Below are 23,979 nucleotides of genomic sequence, written 5' to 3' on the forward strand. Positions count from 1 at the left end.
CCCTACTCAATGTGGTGTTGAGATATAAAAAAAAAACAAAAACCCAACTGCTAAAAGACTGCCTTGAATATGTAATAAAAGAAAAATATTTTAGCCTTTTAATCATCTGAAAAAAACACAGGATAACAGAAAGCAAATTAGATCTGCTGAGACTGGCTTTGCCACTTCTCTGTAAATGTACTGTTTTCTACAGAGGGTTTATTTTCAGTGCAAAATCAGTAGTTCTCGGGTGTGTTTTGCTTGCTTTTGATGTACTTCAGAGGACAATGCTATACATACCTGAGTATCTCAATCAGAAAATAAAAACGTTTTCTTTCTTGAATTGCCCTGTGTGCCCAAGGGACTCTTTTGCATTTCCTGGAGGACTCTTAATACTACCAGGTTGTTACAGCACTGGAACAGGTCTCCACAAACTTCCGTGATTCCTGAATACACTGTTGAACAATATTGTGAGAGGGCATATTTTTCCTGCAAACCTTTGAGAGTGGTTTTCTTAAAGAGAGGGTTAAGAACAAACCCACTGTAGAAATGTAGAAAAATCTGCTGGGTTTCTGTGGTGTCTTATGAGACTAAATTGGTTTTGTTGATTAAAATGGGCTTTAAAAACAGTCATTTGTTTGTAAGTGCATTTTGCATTTCAAAATTCGTTTATATGTGTTTAATCTTTGCATCTTCAGTATCTTTAAAGAGTGTTTTCATTTCTGTTGGAGAGGTTTCAGATCTATTGTATAAACAGATTACAATGTGTCAGACTTTGTTTCTAATTACCAAGTAACTTAATAGGAAAATAAGCACATCAGCACTGGAAAAAGGTGATAACATTTTTATCTACTGGAAATACAACTTCAGGAGCTTTAATGCTGATAGGAGACTCATTTTGGCCGCTGTAGTGTAATTTTTTCTTCCATATCATCACTTTGAAAGCTTTTCATCTTTTCTCTTTTTTTTAGTGAGTCCCAAAATTAATTTGTCTTCTAATTTGTTACAGCAATTCCTTGTTCTAGAAGAATGTTTCAGAGGAAAGTCAACTATTTTAAATTTCATTACATTTTAATGCAAACTGTAGTACGAAAATCAAAAAATGCATATGGTTTCTTGCTCATAAATTCTTTTATAATAGTTAAATAAGCAAGGAATGCAATTATTGGATGCTGTGTAGTGCTACACCTCGGGAGCAATCATACTGTGCAAAGAGTATTTGGCATGAATTTTGTTCATTGCTGGTTTCAGTGTGAACTGTGCTTCAGGAGGGTTTCGTGGGAAATACTTGAGAGTAGTATCACAGCCAGTTTGCATCATAAATGTATTGCATTTCTCTGTTCTAAAACTGGAGAATTGATTCTAAAAACCTTTGAAGAGGACAGCAGTCATCAGCAATCACAGCTTTCTCTGTGTGAGAATGTACAGTGACCTTTAATGAATCAATACATAATTCCATCATCTCAGATGTAAAATGTAACACATTTTATACGAATGGAACAATTAAAAGAAAGTTATTTCATTTCAATATTAAGCCAAAACCAATGGCAATGTTTCTTCTAAGCTTGGGTTTGAGATATCAGGTAACTCCTGGTTTCTTTTGAGAAAATTTTGGTTTAGGACAGGTATCAAATGTTTCACTTGGCATATCCTCTGTCTCTGTTTTTCTGTCTGTCTCGCTCTGTCCTCCTTTTTCTCTTTCTCTGCAGGAAATTCAAGTGATTTATAGATAATTGGAGTCTTCAGCTTGGAGTTTTGTCTTGGGCAGGACTTTTATCCTGGATCCACTTTCCCACCTATTACAAAGAAAAACAATCAAAAAATGAAATAATGGATTGTAACTTGATTCTTTCTTTTGAGGGAGTGGTCACTTCATGTCCTAAATGACAAACAACTTCCATAAACAATAAATAACATTAGACTAAAGCACTTTAGCAAGGAAAAGAAAAAAAAAAAAAAAAAGAAAACAACAATCCCAGACCTTGTAAAATCAGACATCTGTAAGCATTCCTAGCAGTCTCTCTCCTGCTTGTTAGCTGGGAATTTTAAATACACAACCAGGACACAGAATTCTTCAACTCTTTATTACAAGTGTCTATGAATGTAAAAATGTAACGATTTGGGAGTTAATTCTTTTTGAAAAATAGCAGTGTCTATGAACATTTAAACTTAGTGAAAAAATTTTAAATACATTTTGCCAATTAAATTCTATTTCTGTAATTTCTGTAATTCTAAAGTTGGTAAGTAGACAGGCTCTTTAGAGTAGAACATGTTAAAATTCCAGGATTCCCTAAGTGAGTTTTGTTAAAGATTTGTAATATGTTCTGGGAAAAAGAAAATTGTTAATTAATCTTTTAATAACTGCATTACCCTTGGGGTTGCTATGCAAACTCCTTCCAACTATGTAGATGAAACAAATATCACCTGTGTAATTCTCATTTATTTGATTATTTAGCAGAATTATTTAAACTTGTGAAATATTACTCTGGTAAGTTTATTGAAATAAGCAGAAAACTGGATGTGAAGTCCGTCTGATCCATACACCTGACAGAGCACCCAGAGGCAATGTATGTTTGGATAGGTCAGAAAAAACATGATTTAGTAATGAAAAATACTCAATGTCATGGTTTTATGTAGGATGTGCAGCAGTAGCTATTGGGACTTCAGTACTGGAAGTCAGCCTATGCTGCTTTAAAAAACCAGTCATTAGAAATATTTTTTCCCAGTTTTTTAATACCTTGGCACAGTCTGTGAAAAATAACGTGTTGTAGATGTGTGTAATAAGAACTGGTGAGCAGGATGTGAACCAGACATGCAGGTGAGTGTTCAAGCACACAGGGTTAAGTTTTGTGTGGCTGGCAAGTCCTGGAACTGCTACATTTGGGATTATCTCTCTTTTCACTGTGATGACTCTGTAACTCTTTACTTTTTAACATTAGCATTTGGGGAGGGATTGCATCTGCAGAATAGGGCATCTTGGAGTATTGCATGGAACTAGGTTGTTCCTCAGCCCTGTGGCACAGCAAGCCCTCCTCAGGCGTGTCAGGAGCGTGCTGGCAGTGCTGGGCTCCATATGTAAGGGGGCTCATAGGTAGGAAGGGGATCCAGCCCTCCCCCTGGGAGTAAGTCACGCTTCTACAAAAGTCAGCTTTGTGTCAGAAACTCTCCCAGAATGGCTGTTCCAGAAATATCAGATGTGTGAGAGAAGCAGTAGCATAATGTCTGCTGAGGACATGTCATTGGCATGTTTAGGATAGGGAGGACAGCCTAGAGAGCCTGACAGCTTCTCAGGGTGGTCAGAGGGTTCACACTGTTACCCTGATGCCTCTCCTTTTAAACTTTTATGAAACTCTATTTTCCCTCCTGATACTGTCTTCCAAGGATCTGACAGCAGATATGGAATCAGCCCAGTGGATTGAGCCCTATGCAGCATTGCCCTCCTGCTGTCTCCATTTCAGGAGCTAAAGGTGTTTCTGCAGGATGTGGCTGTCCTTCCTTTGTTATGATCATGTTATAATGGCATAATCACATCTGATTTACAAAATATTTTCATTGTGGTTGGAATAAGTTATGTTGACTCTTTCAAGGACAGCCTGGTAGAGAATGAGGACCCCGGGGCTCTGTCCTGTTGCAGCTCTGTCACTACATCAGGTAGCTGAGTGAATAAACGTTCTCAGTTTGCATCATGTTGAGCACACTAATCCAGATGGATGTTTTATGTTTTGTTTCTTGCTTGCCAACTGATTTAAGTCTGAGCAAGAGCTGAACAACTTTAGCATAAGGAAAAGCTGAAGAATTGAGGTTTTGAGAGCTTTGTAGAAAGAGGTGCCCTAAAGGGATGAAGTTACAGCGCAGTGGCAGTGAGGAGGTACATGAAACATTTCTCTATTAACAGCCTATGATTTAGCTGACAACCATATCTTCTTTGTCCTGTCTAAGCGGGTTTGCCTCTACCCTTACACCACCGGCTGAAATCTGTTCAGTTTCTATACACAGGCCAGGTAAACTACCCAGCACTGCAACAGAAAGCTGTATGCTGGAGTTTGTATGAAGTATAGGCAAACTGCTTCTGGGTAGACAGAAGATAACAAATGCATCTCCAATTGTCACATGATAAGCATCTGGGTTTGAAGTATTTTATTGCTAGATTTCAGTATAGTCATTCCCATTGCGCTTCCTTGGCATTACCCTTTCCATTAAAATTTCCAGCACGTGTTTTCCAGATAAAATTCTAGACTGATATTATGATAGAAGGCAGGAAATATTTTATTTAGATTAATATGCAGAATCTGTTGGGGTTTTTTTGAACACAAGACAAGCTTTGGCAAAACTCAGGTAAGTGAGGAATACATGTGCTTTCCCATCTGTCTTTCCCTAAATGAGCTACTTTGGTGCCTTTTGAAGTCAGATCCACTGAGCGATGCCTGAAAAAGCAGCTTGGCTTTTGGGTCACCTAGGTGAGCACAGTTCTTTTACAAAAGATGGGGCACAGAAAATCAGAGATGTTTACATGAAGAGAAGATAAATAGAACAGCTACTTTACCCCTTTGTGGAACACTTCAGCATGTGATGCTGACATTAGGGATGCCCTCTGTATCATCACATACGATGTTTCAGTGTGTATGCTGTATGCAGATTTACTGTTGTTTACATCTCCAGTTTGAATTCTCTTCCAGTGTATTCATGCCTTGGTTTTAGTATTACAATCCATCAGCTCAGTGATCAGAAAATATTTATACAATTCCTTCCAAGTAGTAGCCTAAATATGGGATTATTCTTTCCTCCCAAACCTTTATGGTCTTCTGCACAAGCTCAATTTACTCAAGTTTTGCATGAGGACACAAGAAACAAGCATAGCTTTACGTGTATCCAGTCCCTTTGCTTACTCCAGTACAGCCACAACAGCCATGAGCCTTAAAAACACAGAAAGCACAGGGCTGAACTGGCCCCAGCTAGAGAACTGTGGCAGACTGCTGTGTTACTGAGGGGTAACTATGGCAGCAGTGACCTCTTACTGTGCTGAATCTGCTGGATCTTCAGGGAAAATGCACCCTGGTTTAATGCATCATGCTGTACAATAATATATTGCTGACTCTGTCGGGTTGGAAGGGTCAGATGATGCACTGAAAGACTTTCTCATTGATTTTCTCATTGCAAAAAATGTTTAACACTTGAAGTATTCAAATGCAAAAGATCCATGTATTTATTTGCATACCAAAACCAGAAGGCCAGTAATAATCGGAGCACTTGCCTGAGTTGAAAGGGAGACAAATTCATACCCTTGCTCTGAAGCAAGCAGAGCAGAAACTTGAATATGGATCCTTAATTTCTCATGGGGAATAGGTCCAAATTTTGCTAACTTTGCCTGTATTTATGAAGAATTTCATGTTATCTGCTGTTGGATAATTTATTTCTAAGTATTGATGAGGTCTCAGACATCAGCTTGATAGCCCAGTAGGCAGAACACTAATGAAGAAAAAGTAGGATTCGAGTCTTTGCTTCAAGAATAATCATGATGTTGGACACAGCAAGAAATAATACACACACTCTCACACTTTTTCATTCTGAAAAAAACCAAACCCCTCTCATTCTCTGTTTCATTTTGTCCTTCAGAAACATTTCCCACAGAAGCTGACCAATATCCATATTACATTTCTATCTTGTATATCTGCATTTTCTGATAAATCCTGCTGTCCAAAAATTCTTGATGCAGCTTGTCCATCTCCCAGTGGAGATGCAAAATTGTTCCCAGCAGATCTTAATGGGCTCTGCCAGTTTGAAGTTATTCACTGCCCTCACCTGCCTGGGAGGACCACTCCATGGACCCATGGCATCCAGTGTTCTCTTTCCTTTACAATGCACGTGAACAGTTCCCTTCAGTGAGCTGTTCATGGACATTGCAAATCATGGCACAGATCAGCATCCAGGGTTGTCTGAACCCTTCCTTCCAAGAGGCTTGGCATCTCCCTTGAGTTGCCCAAATGTCATTTAACTTCAGCCCCAGTAATATTTTCTATAATACTCTGATTAGCCTGAACATTTTTATCTACAAACTCTGTGCCTTCCTATTAATGATCTGCAAAGGCAGGTGAGCCAAGATATTGATTGCCAGTCACAGTAACGAAGGGGCACCTTGCTATTAACCTCTTTCCAGGGAGAATTATCCGTTTATTTCCAGTCTTTTTATCTTATCTCTTAACCACTTTTTAATCCATGGCAGGACTTTATCTTTCACCATATGGTTACTAACTTTCCTTAATAGCCTCTTGCTAAGGACTTTATCATCAAAAGCCTTTTTAAAGTCTAAATAAATTGTATCCACTGATTCATCTCAGTTTCTCATTTGACTAACTATCTTCCAAGAAATCTCACACATTTACAGAGATAAATGATAAAAGATGAGTTCAGTTGTCCATATAATAAATTCTTTGTCAGGTCTTGCAAAAAGTCATGTTTCTTCTTTTACAGTTTTGCAGCAGCAAGGCTGGACTGTGGCATTTCTCTATTTATTTTTTGAAAATTCTTTTATTCTCCCTAATTCTAAAAAAAACCCCATAGCTTTTTATCTGTTAGGGGTTTTTTAGGAGTAGAACTCATTCCTTGATACAAGTAACCAGTATATCAAATCTAGTTCAGCTGAAAGAAACGACAGACAAAAAATGCAATTAAAGACAAGATCATAAGGAAGCTATGTAAATGTAATATAAGCACAGATGTGTAGAGGTTTAAAAATCTTCAGAAAGCTGCAGTCCTATGCAGTTCTCTAGTGAGGAATCCTCGGACAAGGAACAAGACATCCCTACTTAAAGCACAGTAAGTGCATGGATAGCTGTGTGAAAATTTACTACCAAGTATTATTCAGAGAACAACAAAATCTAAACATTGATTGCCATCCAAGGGCTCAGTCATTCATTACTGTTATGTTTAGCAAATGAATTGCTGTTCAAACTGCATATTCCTATCTGGTTTTCTCCAAAACACAAGTTCCCTATTTCAGAATTTGTCCAAAACCATATTTCTATTCATCAGTCTTTTCTGTAAATAGCAGTCTACCTTTGTGACATGAATACAACACATCAGTGCTAAGTCACATGGTGAACTAAGGTTTAAGAGCACTTCATTACTAAAAGTGTGATATGTGAAGCCACGTAAAAGTGTTGCTGCAACAGCATTGCTGCAATAGTCTCCCAAATGAAAAAAAAGAAAATAACCTAATCCCTGATTACTTGGAGTCAGTGCCTTTCATAGAGAGCCTGGTGAACAATGTCGATGACTTGAAACATAATCCATTCCACCTTTGTTGGACTGAAGGGAGAAAAATACTGCAGAGAACCAACCACATCATGTTCTGTGACCCAAGTGAAAATGTTTAAGGTCAGCTCAATCTCAGTTGGCCTCAGCTGGAGGCTAAAACACTGGGACCACACTGACCACTAGAGTATATAGACCTAATCTGTGAGGGATTCCCAGGTAATGAAGACTTTGAATTGAACTCAAAATCTAAGGGGATACTGTGGGACAGCTGTGAGGAGCTTACAGCAGGTGGTGTGGTTACAGAAAGGATATGTTTGCTAATTTCCATGCGGATTTATGCCCTAATTTAAGTGAGTTCCAAAAAAGTCCATTTGGAAAGTCACAAAAATACCAAAGGTGTTGCATGGTAAAACAGGCTGCAGCCCCTTTGCTGAACTTGGAACAAGGATGCCAGGGGGACACTGTCCTCTTACCATGCTCTGGTCCTGTGGCAATGATTACACTAAATCCCTTGGGTTTTACTCAGAAACTACCAGAAAGTGCCCTTCCAGACAGAAATTCCAAAGACGTCAATTTACACAGGTAAGTTCTTATCTCTATATGAGACTGATTTCTTTCCAAAGCAGAGCTATTTACCATTCTGTGTAAATACGGGTATTTTTAGACTGTCTTATAAAGGCTGATCTTATCCTCTTGTGAGTAGGTCAGCATGCCTTAAATTTGTCATTTGTCAGAATGTCAGGTGTACATTTCATCTGAAGTAGATCTCTCCAACTGGAAGATCCTTCCAGGTCTGTGCTGTGGCAGTTTTCTCATGCTTCATGGGAGAAACACCACTTAATGCATCATCATCCTCATCACCCCCACCACTGGTACACTCTGTTTTTTATGCAATTCCTGATGCCTTTTGAAAACTGGAAGAACTGTTGCAGTAGATTTCAGGATGCATTAGCATTTGGAATTTCTTTTTATTTCAGGAACTTTATTTCAGCTCCTTACAGCACAATTGGGAGTGAAGCACTGTGCCTGTCCTGGGCTCAGCCCCTAAATGATTTTTGATGTACTGCTGATGTTAGATTTTCAGTTTAGATTATTCCCCAGAACAAGTATTTTTACTTGTCATTTTCCAGTCTTCCAACTCGTGGCTCTGCTTTTGTAGTTTTTGAACAGAAATATAATCTCCTTTAGGATAGCCAAATAAGGATCTCCCCAAAATAAGCAGCAACCTCTGGAATTATCTTCAGTCTCCCTTCCATAGCCAGGTTGTGTTCAGAATCCAGTGACCCTGCCACAGACCATATTTGCTTATTTGTTTAATTTAGGCTTCTCTTGGATGTTTTATTTCTGTTACCTCTCCAGTGATTTTCTTCAGAATATTTAGTATGTTTTGTAGCAATTTTTATTTTTGGAGTTTGCAGTCTTTGTGTTTTCCAGCCTACTTTTCCTCTCATGTCTTCCTCCTTTGCCACCCCATTTATTTTCTTGCTTGTGCTTCCCATTTTTAACCTTGGGAATGCAAATCTTTTTTGACTCTTTCACATTCTTAAGCCTCCATGCTGATTCTATGGATTTTAATTTCCGAGCTTCAAGCAGGGAGTTTCTAAGTTACTTCCTCTTTAAAAAAAAATCTGCTTCTTGAAGTTTAGTATCCCAGAGAGTATGGCTTCTTCATGTGTTTCTCTCCTGCAAGGAAGCTGGAATTATTTACATGGTAACCATTTCTCAGGGGTTCAGACACAATTTTTAGTCCTTGACAGGACTATGTCAAATGCTGTTTACATTAGGATACAGAAAACTGTTCTCTACACACTGTTTCAGTGCAGCTTTCACTGAACTAATACAGAGTTATTTTGGCTCCAGCCTTACTGCCTTCATACTCTTTTTCCTCTTCAGTACCACTTCAATGGCACTTCAGTTGCTCTTATTTTGAAGTCAGTACCTCACTCCAGCTATTATCCTTCACGATCCACACTGCTCCTATACCCGTGGGTCTGCATTTTGTGTTATTTCTCCCCTCCAAGCAGTGCCCACGCAAAGCGTTGCACACACAGAGCTGCTCCCCCCTCTGCAGCCTGACTTGTCCTCCCTACACAGCTTACACGTAAAAAGTGTGGTATGCCTCTGATAATTCTCATCCCCTTATGCTCAGAAAATGCTGTTTTTTCCTCTCAGTGACAGAGTCCAGATCACCCATTTTCACGCTCGGCTTTCTTAGGCTGGTTTATAGGCACTTGCGCTTTTATTTCCCGACTAAAAGATGACCTAGATGAACATTGTGATCTAGTTCCTTGAAAAACCCTGTAAAGTCTTTCAGCTCAATCGCAAAAGCACTTCCCATGACACTGCACCTCACTTTTATTTACCATTCTGCTAGTGTAAAATGTCCTTAAAATAGAATTTAATTTTAAACTGGGTTTAATACCTCTTTATATTGTCAAATTGATTTGAGAAGGCATTTATGTAACTGACAGGTGGATACATAGATATCTTTTTTTTTAAGGAACCACTTAATTTTGTTGTCTGAAACATATTTGGAGTATATTTTAAACATTCTTTGCACCCAGACATAAAAGCACTGTCCTGATTCTACTGGATATTCTCAAAGCTTACCATAACATGTGCATTTTACATTTGCTTATGTTTTTGGGGTTTTTTTCAGCTGTAACAGAAATAGTTTATTCTTGAGTTTCTCAAAACTAGCAAGAAATTACCACCTACCTTCCAAAACAAGGAATTTTTTATTTTTTCCAGTTGCTTCAGTTGTGACACACTGTTACAGCAGTCCTGTACCAGAATGGCCTCCACAGACCTTGAGAAACAAGCACAGTTGTTTTTCAGGATGTCTGGTTAAGCCTTTACCCCCTTTTCCATCAGTGCCTGACATTTTGTTGGTCTTCCTCTTTTTCTTACTTTCTTTACCACAGTTACTTAACAGCCTCTTCTCTTTTGTTTTGTTGATTGGATGCTGTTTTCTTGCAAGGTGAAAATCAAGCTCTGTTTTTTTCACTATTAATTTGAAACAGTGATATAATACTAGCACTAACTGTGCTATAGCAATGCTGATGATGGCTTAGGAGTCTTGGTGGTCCAACCCTTTGATAGTGGTTTTAAATCTATTTGTTTCATTACTTAAGATGTTTTTAGCTGGTATCACTCAACTGCAAGTGTTAATATTCTGCTCCATCACATCTTTCAGAAAGCATTAATTGATTCAGCCTCACTGTAAAACTGTGACAAGGTTCCTTCACAGATGGGGGAGTTTAAATTTGTGGGAGTGTAACCATGACTAACTCAGACAGTAGGTCAGTGTCAGAGGCAGGATCTCTTGCTAAACCAGCCAGACTACAAGAAGATCAAGCCTCTATTTTTGTACATGGTATTCTGGGAAATGGCAATACAGATGAATTTTGGAGCTGGTGTTTACCTGTGGACGCATGTCTGCATTTCTGTATGTTCCTAACTACACACCTCTTGGTGTGCTCACACACACACGGTATAGATGAAAAGACTCCTTTCTTTCTGCTCTTTGCTCTCTTTCTGTGTCACTTCATCAGGAGTTGTCTCTGTTGCTGTTCCTCTGAGTGTTGTCAGGGAGGCAGCGCCCTCCTTGCTGCAAGATCTGCATAATGAGTTCAGATGGAGCTGAAGCTGGTGATGTTGTTCCCCTCTGTACTTCTCTTTAGGAGGAGGAATATTCCATCAGTACAAAGCAGTGACAGTACTGGAACTGCAGTTCTGCTATTGCTTCTATTCACGTCTCAAAGGTTTGTTTCAGTAAGGCACTCCAGCATGGAGGGAGAAGGAAAGCCCTCCTGTTTAGATGCCAAGCAGGAGCCCAGTGCAGAACATGCCCGCTGACAGCACAGCTCTTCCTCCCATCAGCCAAGACAATTGCTTTTAGTGTCTGGATTCTGCATGCAACACCAATGTGTTCATGCTCTTGCTCTCTGTCTCAGTTAATTTCTTTCCTTGAGGGAGCAACAGGACAAATCCTTTGATAACTTGTTTCCTGGTTAGAAGCCTTTACCTGCTTTCCTGGAGTGGTTCCCTGTGGCTGGGAAGCCTTGTAGTCAGCTCTTCCAGCTGTTTGCCTAAATGGTCTTTAGGGAGACTAAAAGCAATGAACCAGGAATAGCAACATTTGACTTCAGCCAGGTCCCATGGGAATTTAGTAATTACTCACTGCATTGGATTGGCAACATACCTTATACCTTACAGCAGGTACCTGCCAAAGGCTGCATGCCATGAGCCTCCACAAACAGCTGGCACTGGTGAGCTCCTTGCAGCAGTGTGGCACTGGGGGACGTTTGCTGTAATTAATACTGGGCTCCATACCTTTACCTACCAATAGTACTTGCAATGTCTGGGTGAAAAAAATTCTCAGATTTGTCTCGATAGTGTTTTTAGCTATTTAGTGATCGTGTGTCATTGTGTTCACTACAAGCATAAATCCTGTCTTGTAGACAGCAGGGAAACTAATGAGGTTTGCCAATATTCTGATATCATTACAAGGGGTTCCAGCAGAGAAAAATGCAGTTTGGTTATAAAGGGGAAAAGAATTTCAAAGCAAATTGGGAGAGTGGGTCTCAGGATTGCATATTTGAATATTCAAGTTTTTTAAAGAAGGCTCTTTATTGACAAGACTTATAGCACCCTTTGCTCATTTAAGGAAGGCTCAGTATAACCAGGTATTGGGTTTGCTCTAATTCACTTGTTTAATACTGCATCTTTGGCAAAAGTTTAGGGTCATGTTTTTTATTTACATACTCAAAGTCATTAGTCTGTTTCTATTCAAAGTTAAATATAAGAGCTCAGTTTTCATGCAGGCCTTCATCTCTATACAGAATAACTTGCTGATCATATACAAAAATGTTAAATTCTATCAAACATTGGCATTATTTTGTTATATCCTCGGGCATTCTATTTGATTGAGACTGTAATCAGCTCTTGCAAGAACACTCCACACCCAGTTTTAGCTTAGCACCACAGTGTACTTTGAGGTGTAAATCTGTCAGGTATCCAAGCACAGCAGGATACTTTGACAGTTTAAACCCAGTTCTCCCCAATCAGCCTTATGAATAATAAAAAACAGTTTTGTACATGTTTCCAGTTTTGTACATGTAAAAGGCAATGACTTAATCAACAGAAAGAACTGGAGGAGAAATTAGAACTGAACTCTGAGGAAAGGTAGTCTAACAGTTTCTTCTTTCCAGAAGAATATTCTAAAGTAAATAAATTAGTATTTTCCAAGACTTTTTGTTGAAAATAATTTCCAGCCTGAGAGATTTCATTGCAGCATTGAATGAGAGGTGTTGGGTTCTTTTGCATCTTCTTGAAGAGCAAAAAGAATTTATAAATCAGACTTCTGGGAATTGTTATCTCACAGCTTCTTCTAACAAACACAACAATTTGTTTTAAAGGCTTTCACCAAAGATGTCATAAGTGGTAATCCCTATGTTGTAAGTGGGTACTTAATGTGATTTAACTTAATGCTGATGATGCAAAGCTATTCTCCCCCAAAGCCCATTAAGAACATCCAATTTTCTGGTAGACTAACACTCCTGCTTACTATCGTAGAGATAAGTGACTGTTTAACCAGGACAAAAAGTAATACTTTCAAACCAAGGCTGCAAAACTGAGTGGCCACAAAACTGTTCTTTGTGAAAGTTCAGACTTTGAATGTAAATGTCACAAGCTGAGGTTTTTGTTTTTAGGAGTAGTTTGAATTTCTGTATGTACACACATGTACACACAGGCACTTTGCATCATCTTAAAGGGTGTACTGGTGAATATCATTATTTATGATATCAGTAGGCATGGTCTAGTAAGAAAGAGGCCAGTGCAAGCCATTTGTGTAAATTAGGTAAAGAAACCAATAAATAATGAGGCTTATTTCATGTCTCTCCAAAGTGCAGATAATTCTAACAGTTTATTGAAGATAATGCTTCTCACACCACAAGCTTTTTGTGGCTTCTGTACCTGCAGAACAGCACAAAAGGAAATGTCTCTGGCATCATTAACAAAACATGCTAACAGTAATATTTGAAAAGCTTCAAGATGCAAAGTAGAAGCGAAGGCAAACTTTTCAGGAGCTTAAGGCTGCTCACTTGGGTCTAATATAGACTTAGCACTTTGCAGGTCAGTGGCTCTGCTATTTGTCTCTGACCTAACAGATCTGGAGTTCTTCACATCAAAACCAAGTCTTGCTGAGCTGAGATCAAACGTGTTAAGGTAAGGATCTTGCCAGTGATTTATCGTGCCAGGGAGGGTGATCAGGCCATAAGGGGCCACTGCAAATGAAGCTGACATTCCAGCAATTTCTCATGTGTAGTTATAAGGTAATTTTCTCAGGCAGAGCTTTAAGTCAAAATAAATTTGCTTATTGTATTTTTCTGTGTTGTCTATAATGTCTGAAATCCTAGGAGGAATATTTATTTATGCAGCACAGCTAATTTCTAAGTAAGAACTTGATCCTGGTGATGAACATTTAAAATGGCAGTTACTTACAAGGGAGATTAAATTCTTCCAAATGGCAGAACATATTTCCCATGTACAGATTAATAGCTCAAACTGTTTTCTGTCACATATAAGGAGAACACAAGACTTGCAATGCACAAACAATGCAAAACACAAGAGAACTACACAGAGTAATACGAGTCTTGTTTGTACAAACCCCTCCTCATTCCCACCATTTCAAATGAGCACTTGTGGAAGGGTTTCCAGGATCAAGTTCTTAATAGCCACAACTTCATTAAAGCCCAGTGACAGCCCAATAATTGATTATGTAAACAAATACTCCTCCTCTCCACTCTCAATTTAGTGGATTTTAAAAAATCTTTCATTATTTCACTTTTTAAGGTGCAAAAAGTGATACCAAGGATCATACTCCATCAAAACCACTGCCACCCTTACCCAATTCATCCAGTGATAGTTTGTCTTTGTAATTAGTGAAAATGGAAAGCACAGTTAATTTTTTACTCATCCTGATTTCACAAGCAATGTTTTCTGAAGAGAGTAAATGTTCTTCTCCAGCAATTAAAGAGTCCCACTGATGAAAGGATAAGTAAAGCTTGGGAGCTTAGTTTCTTAGGAATACATGAAATATTACCTGAGCTATGTTATTGCTCCTGTATTGTTCTACTAACAGCAGACAAATTCTTCATTAACTGAAAAAAGTAAAAATTACTTTGAGGAAGGCTTTTATGTGCTGCAACGAAAGTTTCTTCCCACAGGTTTAATAAGGCAGCCAAAAGGAGTAAAATGTTTGTGGTGGGTATAGTTCAACAGACAATACAATCTGAAGTTTCTTCTCTTTAGATTAATTTTCTTGAACAACCAGGCACAACATAATCCCTTTAATGAGACTGAATTGAAATAACGGATGCTGTACCAGCATGTGGCACAGTGAGAAACTAAAATAGAAAAGGGTATCATCACAGTTTGGCAGCCTGGGTTTTGTGCAGGAAATACTTGGGGGGGGAGGAGGAAAGTAAGCATGCTACTGCATGTTGCTAAGACTTATTTAATCTTCTTAACTAATTACTCACACTTCCTAATTCAAAATCATACAAACAAAAATGTTTAGATAAGCTGGGAGTTTTTTCAAATGGGTACCCCCTACAGCTTAGAAAACAAACATGACAGGTTTCCCCTGTCTGATGTGCTGCCATTTGCAGAAGAACAGACCCAACTCCCAGAAAGACAGAAGACTAATTAAGACAGGAAGACAGGCAGGTCAAACATTTGGCGTGAGGGATGAGGGACATAGGGGAGAAAAAATCATGTTACATTCCACTTTCACAGCAGACTGACGGGAGGCTTCAAACCTTTCTCTGATTCCATTTGCTGCTCAGAGACGCTGGATGCCTCCAGTTTCTCCTCCCATCACACCCTTTTCCAAGCATACCATTCCCTAAACCTCTTTTGTCTGTGAGCAGGCTCAGTGGGGGACTTGCCCTATCTGCCTTTAAGCACCTGAACATCCAGGTGAGCAGAACAGGGCAGCAGCCCCTGCAGACAGGTCCTACTTTGCCCTCTCCTTCCACCTCTCTGGGACTGAAAAGAGACCAAACTCCTGCCACCATTAGGGCTGCATCCTGGGAATCCTCCTCCAGCTCATGTTGGCCACACTGAAGCCTGACTTAATTTACACATGCTGAAATGTCACCGAACCTTGATGTACTCACCTCTTTCAAACACTTGGCTTCTGATCCAAAGTCCACTGGTATGAAGCACTGGCTTTCATTTTGGTAGAGTTGACTCAGGCCTTGCTACTTGGGATTAGCACCCAGAGAAGGCAAACACCCTGGTCTTCTCATCAGACACCTAGCCTTGGCACAGGGCTGGGCTGGCACAAACGAAATTGTACCAGAGCTGGCTGCACTGCTGCACAGTGAAACTACTCACTTCTTGGGCAGTTTATTTCCAATTCCACTTTTCTGGTCCTACTGCTGTACTGTGTTTGTAAAGGTTTTAAATTCTCCAACCCTCTCAGTACACTCACAAGTTTGCCCTCTAGATTTCTTGAGTGCAATTTCAAGCTTGAATTTATGAAGGAAAGCCACATTTATGGTACACCAGGTCCAAAAGCTATAGCATTATTCAATCAGGCTCTGAGGTCCAAATAAGATTTTAAAAAAGATGAAGCACCTCACAGCACACAAAGCTTTAGAACAGAGGTCTTTTTCCTTTTCAATTTTTTTCTTTCTTTCTTTTTCTATTTTTACAGTGTGGGGGGTGTGAGTAAGGAGAGAGAAGTACAACCCAGCAGCCAAAGAGGAAAAATAAAAATCAACATGTTCTGGTTTTGTTTGGCCTTTCAGACCTCACAGGCTCTAGAGCATGTGTCAAGTTTCCAGTGAAACAGCTTTGTTTCCCAGTACAAACATCCCTCTGGAGGCTCTTGCCACTGATTCCTTTTCCTCAGCTGGGGCCTGGTTCAGCTCCCACTGAAACCAGCTGGATTTTTTTCCTTTTGTTCTACTCTGGACCCTTGGCCCTCTTGTAGCTGAAAACCAGCTATGCCCACGGGAATTTGGTTGCCCGAATTAGATTTGGTGCAATGTTGTTCCTCTACAGTTCACTGTTAGTTACTCTCATACAATTGCAGTTCCTCCACAGCTGAAAGGCATCTCACTAAAGACCCCAAATCTGGGTAACTTCTGAGGATGATTCTGCTGGGGGGTAAAGAACAAGATGAGAACCACCTGTGCTGAGGTGCTGGGCAGCCAGGCTGCCTTGGCTCGTGCACGGCTGTCCCCTGAGAGCAGCACAGCCCCTGGCACTGCCCACACAGGATCCTTCATGGCTCAGAAGCAGGATCCTGCAACCTCCTTGGGGAGGTTGGCCTTGAAGCCCATTACTCACCTTTTGTGAACTGCCAGCAAGAAGCTGTGACACTTGCTGGTCACCTGAACAACCCTCTTAAAAATAAAATGAAATGGCACTGCTGATCCATCGCTGGTCATTCAGCCAGCAGACTGCTGGCACTGGCTTTTGCTTTCCTAGTGCCTTCTTACAAACCAGGTTTTTGCTGATTCCATAGCCAGCTGTTGGTTTCCAGTCATTCCCAGGAGTGCCTCACAACATGCTCTAGAATGTGAGAGATTTGCTGTATCAAGACAGCCATAAAAGTGAAGGAAAACAAGGCCTGTGAAAATAAACAAGCTGCACCTCTGATTGGCAATCCCACCTAGTTCATTCCCTTACAATCGTACTAATCATTAGGACTCTTGAAATGTTTCCCAAGGAGAGGAAATGAAGTTGCTGAGATGGGAAAGGATATGAAATTTCCTGACCAGACTGAGGCACAGGTGCCCAGTATCTGGGATGTTATGCAGTATTTACCAAGGGAAATGCTGCTGCTGGATTTTTTGCATGCCTCTAAAATTATTGTCCGTCCCCCCTAAAAGAGAAGTGCCATTATGCACTTCTAGTGCCTCCAGCTCTGAGAAGATGCTGAGGGCCAAGCAGCTGTGATTCTCTTATAAAGTACTTTGGCATCTGATGCCCCCTCCCCCATCCCAGCAGATTTAGTGTCAAAAGCTCTCTAAGGAAAAAGCCACATATGAAAAAAAGATCTTTGATGGAATGAAACTATAACCAGCTACTAAATCAATTGAGTTAGGAAATTCCCATTCCTTCCTCCATTCATCCAGAACCAAATCTCCTGTGGGAAGCCATTATTATTTGGATGTTAAAATCCTCTTCCTGTACCAAAAAACATTTCTAGGAGCTGCAACAGCACAAAAACCTTGTTTATTAAATCCATGGGAAAATAATTCCACCTCCAAAGAGCTGAATGCAGGGCCACTGTCTGTGCACTGCCTGAAGTTCTGAGTTAAACAGCTGGGGAGCCTGAAGAAAATGTCTCATGACATCATCACTAAGCAATATCAAATTAAGAATGTAGATCATCATTTCACTCACACATCATTTGAGAACATTTTCAAGAAAGGAAATGAAAAGTTACATTGTTGCCACCTGTGTTGATTACTCTTATGAATTAAGAGAGCCCAAAAATTTTTTTTTCCCCCTGTATGTTTTAAGGAAAGGCAATACAAAAAAAGAAAGGCACTGAGCATGCAGGAATCCCCAGTGAGTGTAAAAATCAGTTCCATTTCCCAAATCCAGGGCTAGCCCCTGGCTCAACAGCAGAGGGAATCTGAAGTGCCATGAAACTAAAGCTCCATCAACTAAGAGCTGCAAAGGAGGTATTAGTTCTGTACTGTATTTTAATTAGTTATATTTATACACACACTCATAAAGTTAGTTGTTTAGTACTTCCTTGCTGGTAAGTGACAAAACCACGTTTTCTCCCTGCTCTAAATTTTGCTGTTGCCGCACTGCAGATCAGAATGCCCAGCCTGGGTTTGTACACATCCCTTCCTCTTTGAATACTTATCACTCCAATTACTTGCATGGTTTAAAATGAACATTAAGTTGCTAATTATTATTAAGCCAGCTGGGATGGATGGCTACTGAAACAAGAGATTGTAGTTGTTTATTTGCAAAGCTAAATTTGCTTTGTGCTATGCTAAAACATTTGCTCTTGGCTTGATTTCAAAACTGATGAGCATCCAAAATGCAATTGAACTCAGTGTGCAATGCTTGTGAAATACAGGTCTTGTGAAAAATGTAATGTATGATTTTCTTCCAACTACATGTCAGCAGTTTCAAAGTAACTTGGAATTTTTACATGGTAACTTTGGAGTTTACTTTTCCTTTCTATACTTTTTGGTATGCTGAGGTATCTCCAAGGCTCTGAACAGTCACTTGACCTGTAGGATGAGTCAGGCTGCTTTCTTGATCAGCCCTGTGGAACTCTGTCAACAGAGGCCATATATAATTAGCCACAGGCAGGATTTGAACCTAGTGAATACGTGGTGGGACCACCTTCTTGCAAAGTTCTAGTGAAAGATCTGTGAGAACATGAGTTATTGTCAGTACCAGGAGGATTGTGACTATTCTCTTAGGAAAATCCATGCCCTTTCCATCTTTCATTTGGAAAGGAACAGAAATTGCCCAGAGATGTGTGTGATGAGATCTCGTGAGAATGATGACACTCCAAGGGGCAGCTGGGAGCTCCCACCCAGCCTGTCACACTGCTCTGTTTGGAACAGCCCCTGCCACCCCCCAGCACCTGCACCCCCAGTGCCCTGCTCTGCTGGCCCCTTTGGCATCACTGGGAAACAAAGGTATTTGGCTTCCTCCTTCACCCACCTCACACCAGCTGCAGCCAGACTCACAGCAGACTCGCTCACAACAGCCTTGGCTGCTTGGCCTCTTGGGTTTGTTCTTGGCTAAATCACTGCACTGCCAGGGACACCTCAGTACAGCAGCAAAGTTGTCCTTTTATCTTCTTGCTCTGACATTACTGCCTCTGCTGAGAGTAAATGGCAAACAAAATGTTTGTGTATTCCAAGATTTTTCAAGTGCTCCCTTCTTCCCTTTGCCTTTTGGCACAATGCTATTGATAGCACCCAACAGGCCAGGTTATTTAACTGCCACAATACCACATAGCAAATGCATGACACACTATAGACTTTTTCTTCTCCCTACTGCATATCACAAAAGGTAACACTAGGACTCAAACAAAAACAAATTACCTCAGTAACTCCTGGAAAACTCAAGTGGTTAATCAGTTACCTTTTATTTACATATATATGCTTAATGCTGAATTAAGTTGTAAAAACCAAAGGCTGATTTATAGCCCCAGTCAGCCTTAATTAACATTGATTCCAGGGGAATAGTAAATGTGAATAGCCTTCACAATTGAGGTTGAACAATGAACTCACTGGGTGTTGTCCAATTTGTAGCATGATTTACATGGAAGCAAGCCCTTCTTTTTCTAAGGTTACCCCTTTTTTATCTGGTGTTTAGGATGGGTTATATATAATCCATAGATAGGAACATTTGCTGTCAAATATTCCCCCTGATTTAGAGTTAGCCTTTAGCATGATCACTATAAATAAGGGAGAAAAAAAACCCAATTTGAGGCTTTGCAGGGATTCCTTTTTCTTGCAATGTGTCATCGCTTCTCCAATTCATGGCATTTTTACGAAGTGGCCATAATGAAAGTCAGATTAAATGTACAGGATATATACATTCAATCAACAGCCATTGGAGTCAGTAGTGCTGGAAGAGTTATAAAAGCCCCTGTGAATGCAAATTTATTGCAAAAGAATCTGCGTCTCGGTGGTAGGAATATCTGCTGAATGGTACTACCTGACACAGAACACCTAAAACTTTCAAAAGTGAATTATTTAAGTGTAAGGCTTTGCTTGTAAAGCCACCAGCTGCTGGATTTCAAGACTTGAAACTGTTCCAAAACATAGGACTAGGTACTTTATTTGTGCACTAGAGTAAATACTCTGATTTTACTGCCAATTTAAATGTGCTCAGTTTACAGTAATGAGCTTGTATAGGCAATACCTTGTTTATAGAAAGTGGAACAGGAAGAAACTAACATTAACCATTAACAGTAGCAATTTCTCTTGCTTTCAGCTCTAACTTTATACCAAATAGATCCTTCCCATGTCCTATCTGAAATATTTACTATTACTGTTCTTTTTCTAAGTCAGTGGGATAAATGGAGCATTCAATAAAACCATACAGCTTTTCCTTCCAGTCAGCTTGAATTGCAGCACTCTTTTGTAATTCCACAGCACTATTTCTCATTCCCATGGTGAAATGTATTTCAAGAACTAATATATGCCCTGTGTACTAGCAGACCTGATGATAGGTGTTAATCCCAGCAGAATGGAGTTAAGTTTTTTTAATCTAAAAAAAAATAGACCACTGCTCTAAGGGAAATGTACTGAATTGTGGCTGCCACGATTTTTCAGGTTCTTGTACTCAACCAAACTGCTTTATTCTTTCAATGCAGCTCACACAAGAAGCCCATGTGTTTATGTACATCCTGTCACCTTAAACAAACATGCTTACATCTTCTCTGGCCATCTGCTCCCGAAGCTGGAAGTTTTCTCCCTTCCCCTCCCTCCTCAGCACCCCCTGACACACTCACTGGGTGCAGAGTTAGTATGAAGTAAATTCCTTCTTCACAGACTCACAGATCTCAGTGTTTCTTTGCTTCACTAAGGGTCTAAAAGTGACAATGATAGACCAGAGGATTTCAGCTTATGGCATTGGTCACTAGAGATCATACTGGTGATTCTTTCACTAGCTCATTTTGGGTTAGCTCCAGAATGTCCTAACAGGGACCAGTTTTGGGTTTGCTGAACAGTGTCATCACTGAGCAGGAAAACACAGTTCAAGGATGCAAACAGGTTCAGGACAAACAGGGCAGGCAAGGAAAGCAGTGGTCGTGGTGTGGTAGGTCCTGAGTTCAGCAACCTTTGAAAACCTAAACAGAAGGAGCAAGGAGGAGTAAAGAAAGGGCAGACTCTGGAATGGATGGAGGAGCACACAGCAAAGAGGTTGAAGTTGGAGGAGTAGGGAAGATGAGGAAGCACAGCAGAAATGTATCCATAATAGCAAAAGCACATGGAATTGTTGGTTCCTGTACAGTTCTATTGGCAGGGTCTTTTCCAGGCAGGCACAGGTTCCCCCCACACATGGCCACAGTGAGCTGGACACAAGTGAGCTGTGACACTGCAGCTACTGTGGCACTGAGCTGAGCTGACAAGCCCTGCTGAGAGGAACACAGCTACAGCACCTCCATTTGGCTTGCAGAGTAGGTTTGAGCAAGCTCATGTCTGAAAACTCTACAGATGTATTTTTGCCTTCATGTGTATAAAGATGGGCCAGTTTCTCTCACCTGTGTATCTCTGATTGGAACTCATCAAGCTTTCCAAGGTCCCCGTCTTTGTAAACACAGCCCTGTATGCAAAAAGAAAACAAACCAGGTGGTGAACATTGCTTCTCTCTACATGTGAACTCCTGCTTTCAGTGGAGTCAGGGGGAAAATTCTGGTATATTTCAATGAGGCCAGGACATCAGCTTACACATTTAAAGTTGTAAAAATACATTGATATTTGGACTTCAAGGAACCCAAGTCATGCCTGGATTTTTGGAACACTTTTATTCTTAGAAAGATTTGAGTCTGAATACCTGGAAAACTTTTTGTTTATTTTCATGTAGTGACTTCTTTAATACTTGCTAATAAATAATTGCATCCTGTTCTTAAAAGTCTTTCAGCAGAAAATAACAGACATGTATGCAGCTACCAGTAAAAATCTACTTTAAATAAACTCATTTGTCATTACCTTTCTCTAGACAGCTTGTCAGCACCATTACCATTTAAATTTGTTTTGCCCCTGACAATTAAAATATCAACACTGAGAGAATGTAACAATTTCCATTGTTCCTAGCAGATAAGCAAGTTAGTTTTGTGCTGCAAGCCGTCACTGTAGCCATAATTAACTGACTGTGTATTGAAGAACTGTGATGTTTGAGATTATTCAGCCTTGACTGGGATGTATCAGTGACTAAATGTTTACTTACTGAACTGAGTGATTACTCCAAATCCTTGTCTTGTCTCCAGCAGTTTCAAGGCTTTTTCTCTCATACAGCTATTTCTTTTTTTAGTTTATTTGTTACAGTTTTTGAACCAAATTTGAACATCAACCAATGTTTAGACTTTGATGTTGCTTCTATAATGACACTGCTATAGAGTACAGAAAGACATCAGGGGCTGACCTCAGCCTGAACTCTTGAAAACTGTAATTTTCACACACAAAAATAAGTTTCAGATATTTTGTATTAGAATCTGCAGCTTTTCTCATGAGTTTGTTGTTATATACATTATTGTTTGTTCATGCAAGACACCTGATGACTTTTCTTCCTTTTCTAGATTTTCATCAATAATGAGTGGCAGAATTCTGAAAGTGGAAGAATATTCCCAGTATATAATCCAGCAACAGGAGAACAAATCTGTGACATTCAGGAAGCTGACAAGGTAATGTGTCCCATGAATGGCTATATGTTTAATGTAGAAATTAAATGTATAACAGATAATACAAATGTACAAATAGATCAAAGCAACCAGTCCAGAATAGCACTGTTGGACAGTTCTTTCATTAGTCATAGTTCCAAAACCCATCACGTGTGACTAAGGTTGTATAACAGCAAATTCCATAAGCCTGCTTGTGTTATTACCTTGTGTCTTCAATTTTCTTCTTCCCAGGTTGACACGGACAAGGCAGTGAGGGCAGCTCGGCTGGCTTTTTCCCTTGGCTCTGTTTGGAGGAGAATGGATGCCTCAGAAAGAGGCCATCTTTTGGATAAGTTAGCAGACTTGGTGGAAAGGGACAGGGCAATTCTTGCTGTAAGTGAAACATAAAAATCAGCAGTCAAATCAGTTGTCACACTGATGGTCAGTTACATTCTGAGGGCCAAATCATTCATGACTGGGTTGATATGAATTGTATGTGAAAGCCACACGCAGCTTCCTGGCTGAAATGGCTCTGTCCATTTACAGCGCGGTGCAAAACCCATAAAAGCCAACAAGAGGCTTCCAGCGGGCTCAGACCAGCTTTAAATTGGACATCCCACAACAGCAGGGGTGTGCACACGTGTGTGCCTGGCCTGGAACTCTTCCAGAATAAGACAAGGCAGGTTGGGATGATCTGTGCAGGCGGGAAGGGAAGGGCAGTGAGGTGCTGTGGGACCCTCAGCTGGTGACAGGATCCGAGCGCGGCTCCGTTGCGCTCGGGGTGAAGCCGTCGCAACGGTGGCATTGTTAATGTTGTTTTCCGCATGTCAAGTGCTTTGAACTAAGCCCGTGAACATCTTAATTCCAGCTTTGTCAACACTTAAATCATCTTACCGCCGGCAGATACTGTAAAATCGCCATGGGGAGAAGGAAGTGCACAGCAAATCAAGTTTACTCTGCCTGTCATTTAATTTTTATTTCTGGAGCCAAGTTCTTTACTGAGCTGCACTGCAGGCAGTGCCATTAATTGCTCTTGGGGATATAAGTCAGTGCAGAATTAAGCCTCCATTCTTCTCTATAGAAACTCATTTGATGGTTGGTGTGTTACACAGGGGCGTCCTTTGCCCATTCTTAATGATTTCTATTGGACAGCTATTGAGAATGAGTTAAGCTACTCAACATCTTAGGATATTTTATTGGATTTTTTTTTTTTGCTAAATGATCTTAGGAACCCCTAAGAGGATAGCTTATAAGATACTTTTAAAAATAGGAATATTAACTAAAAAATAAAGATAGCTTGTTAATTTATGAGCTTCCCTAGAGGAAAGTTTGTTTATTTGATGGCAATAAAT

The 23,979-nt window shown here is 40.0% G+C and overlaps 1 protein-coding gene and 1 long non-coding RNA gene across 8 annotated transcripts in view; one reads left to right on the forward strand and one right to left on the reverse strand.

Moving 5' to 3' along the window:
* Positions 1-23,979, forward strand: part of ALDH1A2 (aldehyde dehydrogenase 1 family member A2) — a 178,019-nt gene that overhangs the window by 124,614 nt on the left and 29,426 nt on the right. For all 6 annotated transcript variants that reach the window (XM_064389235.1, XM_064389236.1, XM_064389237.1 and 3 more), the window contains 2 exons: positions 22,547-22,651; positions 22,880-23,020. In XM_064389235.1, coding sequence (XP_064245305.1) covers positions 22,547-22,651; positions 22,880-23,020 — 246 coding nt within the window. The remainder of the gene's footprint in view (positions 1-22,546; positions 22,652-22,879; positions 23,021-23,979) is intronic.
* Positions 1,407-22,990, reverse strand: LOC135280877 (uncharacterized). Of its 2 annotated transcripts, none has more exons than XR_010347685.1 (4): positions 22,852-22,990; positions 21,512-21,573; positions 18,955-19,117; positions 1,407-1,775 (listed from the first exon to the last, which is right to left on the reverse strand). It is a non-coding gene; the product is annotated as an uncharacterized LOC135280877 (long non-coding RNA). The 2 variants fall into 2 exon arrangements; XR_010347684.1 differs by lacking the exon at positions 1,407-1,775 and adding an exon at positions 10,679-16,824.

This window comes from Passer domesticus, chromosome 14 (assembly GCF_036417665.1).
Source record: "Passer domesticus isolate bPasDom1 chromosome 14, bPasDom1.hap1, whole genome shotgun sequence".
Classification (NCBI taxonomy): Eukaryota; Metazoa; Chordata; class Aves; order Passeriformes; family Passeridae; genus Passer; species Passer domesticus.